Here is a 6,673-nt window from a genome sequence, read left to right as displayed (position 1 = left end):
TATTTAATGGCCCAAAATAAATAGTAAACTTTCAATACTATGATGTTGGTTTAACATTTCATTTTTTTTAAGTGTATTTTGTTTAATTGAAAATAATGTATTGTATTAAAGTTTAATTTGTATTCTTTGCTTTAGTTTCGATTGAAAATACGCTCTATAGTTTCTCAAACATTTCTCGCAGTGCATTGAGAACAAGAGCTGGCTGAAGAGTGGAGAGGAGAGAAGAGGAGAAGAGAAGAGAAGAAACCGCCGGGCAGCCGCTCAAATGGGGTGTCGAAATGATCATCAGTTGAGGGCGCCCCGCGGCGGTCCGCTCCTCTGATCTTCGCACCGCACGCCCCGCTGCGCTCCTTCCCTGGCCCACAAAAAAAAAAAAAACGAAAAAAAGTAAAACAAGAAAGGATCCTCGACCCCGAAACAGGACTCCTTGGCCCCTGAAACAGTGGCAATAACTGAGCAAAGGCCATGGGTTATGGGTTATGGGCCATGGGAAAAATCGATGTGATTTCGCTGTGTGTTTGCGAAATGCAGGCGACAAAGGTGCCAGGACAAAGGACAACTAATTGGTCCGCTTCCAAATTGCGAGTCGCTGTTCTTTTGAGTCCTTAGAACCTGCCGCTGCTCCTTTGTCCTTTTGCTCCTTCGGCTTTTTGTTTCAGTCGGTGACACAACAGGTTCAAAGGGAAAAATGAAGACGACCCGTGCAAGTGGAAATCAAAAATGTTCATTTATTCTCCAATAAAACGGAGTCTTAATATGAATGTTAAAAAATAAAAGTTAACATATGTACAACGAAAACACAAAGGAGATTTAAAGCAAAAAAGTGAGCCAATAAAACGCAGTCGGTAACAATTCAATTTATATTGTATTTGATATTAATATTATGAAATAATGGTATACATATTTAAAACGAAAAAAAATATGAGATTTGAAAGGATTTCAAATCAAAAATATTTATTTAGTCTTCAATAAGCGGAGTCTTTAGCCGGAAATTTGATTTTCTTTAATATTTATGTCACGAAATAATAGTAAGCATATTTAAAATGAAAATAAACTGAGAGGATTTAAACGGAACATACGACCTGTGCAGGTGAAAATTAAAAATCAAAATAAAATTCGACAATTTAAGTCTATATTTATTAAAAAAAATAGTGTCATGAAATTTTGCAATAATTTGAGTTTTTTCCCATGAAGATTTGAAATATTTTAACAAATTTATTTATAATTTTTTATTTAAAGTAAAGCACAATATTATTTAAGCGAATTGGGTTTTTAAAATTTATCAAACCCTATTGATGAACAATTTTGGTTCTCTTTTATTTTTCAGTTTAGAAATATATAAGTGCAACAATAAATTTGTATTAAAATGTAATTTTGAGTATTTCTTTATAAATACAGTTTAAAATTGAATAAAAAGCAAATGGAGAATTCTTTAATTTCTTTCAATTTAATTAAATAAGTAAGTCTACATTTTTCATAATTATATATTTTCATATAATATATGTTTATACTTAATAAACAACTTTACCTTTTTAAAATTTTTAAAAGCGACATCTAGCCACTAATTTTGGTCATACTATTTTCATAAAAAGCCAAAAGGAGGCGCCACTTTTCAACTTTTACATGAATTTTACATACACTGTAAAAGCGCCATTGTGGTTAAAAACGTTGCTAGATCGTTAGTTGAATTCCAAACCATTGTGTCTTTAGTTATTCGGTTAAAATCGATTTTCAGAAATGAATTATTATTTATTTTGTTTCAACTAAAAACAGGTATAGTTTTTTAACGAGGCTTACTGCATTCCTTGCTTAACAAAATCTTCATTTGATTTATCTCATAAACTAAACAACTTTTGTTGGTTAACGGCCCAAAAATCTGTCTTGTATAGTTAACAGAAAGTTTTCGTAGAACTTGAAAATAAATTTAAAATTAGTAACAATTTGTTTTAGAAACAAAATATAAACATATTTAATTCTTCGGCCTTATTCTCACGATAAAATTAAAAACTTTTATGTTGTATTAAAAATTTTAGTTTATTTATTGATAAATTGACTTTAAATTATACAAATTGTTTCCTTATGAAGGAAACTTTCTTAACCTATGGTCAGTTTCAACCGCAATTATTGGAACATTTTGAAACATTTCATTACGATAGCAAAACTTGGAATATCGTAACTTTATATAGCACTGCAATATGGGATATTTCTAACTAAATAATTGAGCTTACAATAAAAACAAAAATTATAGCTATATTAATGCCTCACTCCGCCATCTAGCTAACAATTAGTTAGAGCGGCAGCGCTGCGTCGCAGACGAATGCTTGGAAGAAGAAGAGGAAGAGAGGGCTGGAAAAAAAGAGAGAAAAGGGGGGAAATTGGCGCAAATTGTACACGCGAGGCGCAGAAGTGACATCGTCGGATCAATCGGTTTGTATGGCGTGTTTTGAGGCAAACTAAATGCAGTCGATTGCCAATGTCCCGGAAAAAATAGCATAATTAAATAATAACCAGCACATCTAGTGTAAAAAGTCGAGCATTTATTCCCAATCGCAAAAGAGGCACTCGCTGACCCGTCTCGTTCGAGTCCCAGTCGTGCCATCCTACTTGCACCCACGCTTCGATCGCTGTATAACCAAACTGCCATCTCGCTCGTTTCGGTGACAACGTGTCGGTGTGAGTTCGTCAGTGTGCCAGAGTTCAAGCGTTTGTGTGTGTGCTGTGTATGTGCAACAAACAACGGCGGCTGCTAACAAAAAAAAAAATTGTAAATAAATACGCTCCAATGGACAGCGCGCGAAAATCGAAAAAGTGCTCTAAAGTTTACGGAAGGGCAACCACAAAACAACGAAATTCTGGGGAAAAATAGGCAGCTAGTGGGGCATTTATTGAACAATTTGAAAATTAATTTGTTCTGTGCGTTGTTTGCATGGCCACCGGTTCGTCGGACAAGGACGACGATAGTGTTATCCTGCGGCGGTTGATTTTTCGGCTTTCTCTCTCTCGCTCTCATTGTCTCTCGCGGCGACACGCTCACACTGAACCCACCAGATATGCGCAAGTCCAGTGACTCGATTATTTGCCTCCTTTGAATGTCGTTACTTTATTTTATCTTTTGAGAATATAAAACTAGAAAAGAATGGACATAAATCTTGCTTTCTTGGAGGATGTATAGATATATTTTTGGAAAAGAAAATGTTTTGCTCACTTCATGTTCACATCACTGATTGTGGGTGTCTGTATTGCATATGATTTGGTTTGTAAATTGGAATTTATTGTTTAAGTTAATCGTTTAAAAACATCAATAGGAATTAAAAATCACAAATAAACAATACATTTACCAATATAGAAAATTTTTAACTATCCATATACGACAATATACATAGGTGGCCCCAATCCACAATTTTACTAGAGGTAGGGGAAATTATTTTTTTTTGAAATTTAAAATTTAGTTTCTGAAAGACATTGCGGAAAATAAATCAACACCACTTAATTAAAAAACATATATATTTTGAAAAACATTTAATTTATGTCAGTTAAAATTGGAAAAAAGCAAGAACATAAAACACATTCTTTCCATTTTACGAACATATTAATTTTGGAAAGTAAAGGAGAATTGTAAAATCCATTCTCCAAAAACTTGAGTTTTTAGCCTTTTTTTTGTAACTTGTGCAACTTTTTGTTTGTTTTCTCCTTTGTCTTGTGTCCAATATTTTCGTGACCCAATCTGTGATTGCCGCCACATAAAAATATCTGCGAGCTTGTCACCGGTGAGTAGTGCTCATCTCTGGACTCGCTGCTTCGTTATCTGGCGCGCCATATGTGTGCCTGTGTGTGCGAGTCGGCTCTCACAAGGGCGCGTGGCGTGAGCGGCTAACAGCTGTTACGGCGACAACAGCTCGGTAACAGCGGCATTTGTATGGCATTTTCAGCCGTAACAGCGGGCTAACAGGTCGCGAGAGCAACGAGAGCGACAAATGAACGAACGAACTAAACAAAACGACAAACGGCGATTTGAGGCCTTTGCCGTTTGTTCGACGGTTTCAAAACGGTCACACTGAAGCAAAAACATTTGGGCTCGGAGAACGATTAACACAAGCGGACTGAAATTTTTTTGTTTTAGTGTTGCGAAAAAGTTTGTGGGATTTTTCTAAAATCGCCGGAAAATGTGAAAAATATTTGGTACGAAATCAAAAATCGGTAAAATTGCAAAGAATATTTAGAAATTTAGTGCGTGGCAATCGGAGGTGTTGTGAAAATTCGAAACCGGGCCGAAATTGGGCCGGAAATTTTTTCAAATTTTCTTCAGCATTTTCTCGAATTTCGGATTTGCATCATTGAATTTTGCGATTTTTGTGCGGGCCGGGAAAAATGAAAAACGCTGCGGCGGAGACAACACAAAAAATTTCTGCAATAGAAACTTTGAAACGACGTGAAGAAGAAAACGAAACGAAAACGACGAGCGAACACAGAAAAAAAATGGAATATATTTCTGTCGTCTGTTTTTCTTTCTTTTTCCAATGCTCCTCGCACTCGCTGCCGCTTACCCGTCGTGTGTGTATGCACACCAATGCGTTGCGCCGCTCGTCACCAATACCAACGCACGCTTTCTCTCTCTCTCTCGTGGTCGTGTGTTCGCTCTTCCACGGTCTCGTTGGTCTGCGTGCGTGTGTGTAACTGTGTGGTGAAAACGTTGGCGTCGCTGTGAGAATCTCTGTACGCGCGCCCCAAACTCTAAATGTGTGTGTGTGTGTGAAAGCTTTTGTGTCAGCCAACAGCCCCACTACTAGTGTCGTCCCGCTCGCTCCCCACTCGCCACTCGCCAGCCCCAACAAATTTAATTTCATATGATGGCCGCTCGAATGCGGAAGCAAAACCAAAATACGGCCACTTTTTCGGCCATTTAAATGTAAATTGAACGCTAAGCAATAGGCTTAACCGGCTGGCATTTCTGCATATTTTTTAAGGGCTCTTGCATTGTTTTGAGGTTCTTAAGGGACATTATCCCCCCTTTTAAGTTTCAGTGAGCTCCACGGCTCCCATCTTTTTTTTACCATAATTTAACCAGCAACGGCACTTGTTTCGGGGACAGGCGGCAAAATAAATTATTTTATTTTCATTTTCGTGGTGTGCGCCAAAAGAGCGAGAGACCAACACACACGTCCACACGTCGGCAGCGAGTACAGCGCGTAGAATTTGCCGAATAAAATTGCGAGACAAGAGCTGAGAGAGAGAAAAGTACATTCTCGTTTCCTTTTCGCCCCTTTCGTCTCGTTTCGTTTAGTTTAGTTTCCCGTTTCCCTTTTCCCCTTCGTTTTCGCTGGACACTCGCGCGCGACTCAAAAAATAAATAAATATTGGTTTCGATTCCTCCGTGTGTTCAATAAATCTAATAGGCAAGCATTTTATTTTGTGCGTTACAGTTTATGTGCAATGTTAGAGCGGCAAACGGCGGCAGTAGCAGCGGCAGCATCAACATCGACATCAGCAACAACAACAACAGCAGCAGCAGAGCCAGCAACAAAAACAACCGTAACACAACAAACCCAACAACAACAACAACAGCCAACAATGTGAATTGCTTTTTTTTTTAATTGTAATTGAAAACCGTATCAAGTGCATAAGAATAATAAATATTAATAACAAATAATATATAATAAAATATATATAGAAAAGAAAAGTGGAGCCGAAAAAAAGCCGCCAAAAAAAAAACAAATCACTGAAAAGATGTAAGATAGCGGAAAAAGGCGGATAGTAAAAGAGGAGAGAAGAAGAAGAAGAGAGTGCGAGAGGCGAAAAACAACCGTTAATTTTCGCTCAGTGGAGGCAGGCAGGCAACAACAAACAAACAAGCAAACAACAAACAGCAACAAACACAGCCCCCCGCCCAGCCAAGGTCAACTTTTGGTGTTTTTTGGGGCCCAACAACACAAAATGCACGCGTGTGTCTGCTGCTGTTCGACAAACAACAATTGCAACAACAACAACAAGAACAACGACGGCAGCAGCAGCAACAACAGCAGCAGCAGCAACAACAACAAAAGCAGCAGCAACAACAAATTGCAGCTAAAGAAGCACAAGGAAGAGGAAGCATTCGAACCGGAAGCGGTACAAGTCAAGGAGCAGGAGGAGGAGCAGCAGCAGCAGCAGCTGAGGAAGCGGGAGCGGGAGGAGTTGTCTGCTGGCCAAAGCGCCAGTGGCGGCGACAACGACAACGATCTCAACGGCGCCGCAACGAGGAGGCGGTGGTGGCTGCGCGGTCCTCCAGGATCAGCGGAAGCGGAAGGAGGAGAAGAAGGGGGTGCAGCAGGAGCAGGAGAAGAAGCAGGAGGATCCAAAGCCGGAGCGACAACGACGACGACGTGGTGTCCACCAGGCGTCGTTGCGGTGACGATAGCGCCGCCGACGTTGTTGCTGTCGTTGCAGCGGCAACCACTACTGATCAGTAACAGCAGCACCAGCAGCAGCAACAGCAGTAGCAACAGCACCAGCACAAGCAGAACAACAAAATCCTTAGTAACAACGACCACCTCAGCAACAACTGCAACAGCAACAGCCTCCATCAATATCCTTAACCAACACCAATACCAATACCAATACCAAATCCCAATCCTCGCCAGTCACGCCTTTTGAGTGCCTCATTTTTGTGTGTAGTGTTGTATGTGCGTGCGTGTGT

General features: G+C 39.4%; 1 protein-coding gene across 1 annotated transcript; it reads left to right on the top strand.

Annotated features, from left to right (window-relative positions):
• Positions 1-5,641: 5,641 nt before the first annotated feature.
• LOC121467936 (probable serine/threonine-protein kinase ndrD) lies at positions 5,642-6,630 on the top strand. The gene has a single exon (XM_041710685.1). It carries the CDS (start codon positions 5,932-5,934, stop codon positions 6,628-6,630), a length of 699 nt encoding a protein of 232 aa, XP_041566619.1. The 5' UTR covers positions 5,642-5,931.
• Positions 6,631-6,673: the final 43 nt, after the last annotated feature.

This window comes from Drosophila elegans, unplaced genomic scaffold (assembly GCF_018152505.1).
Source record: "Drosophila elegans isolate 14027-0461.03 unplaced genomic scaffold, ASM1815250v1 contig_149, whole genome shotgun sequence".
NCBI lineage: Eukaryota > Metazoa > Arthropoda > Insecta > Diptera > Drosophilidae > Drosophila > Drosophila elegans.
The sequence above is the reverse complement of the archived record's forward strand: the minus strand, read 5'-3'. Positions and strand labels throughout refer to the sequence as shown.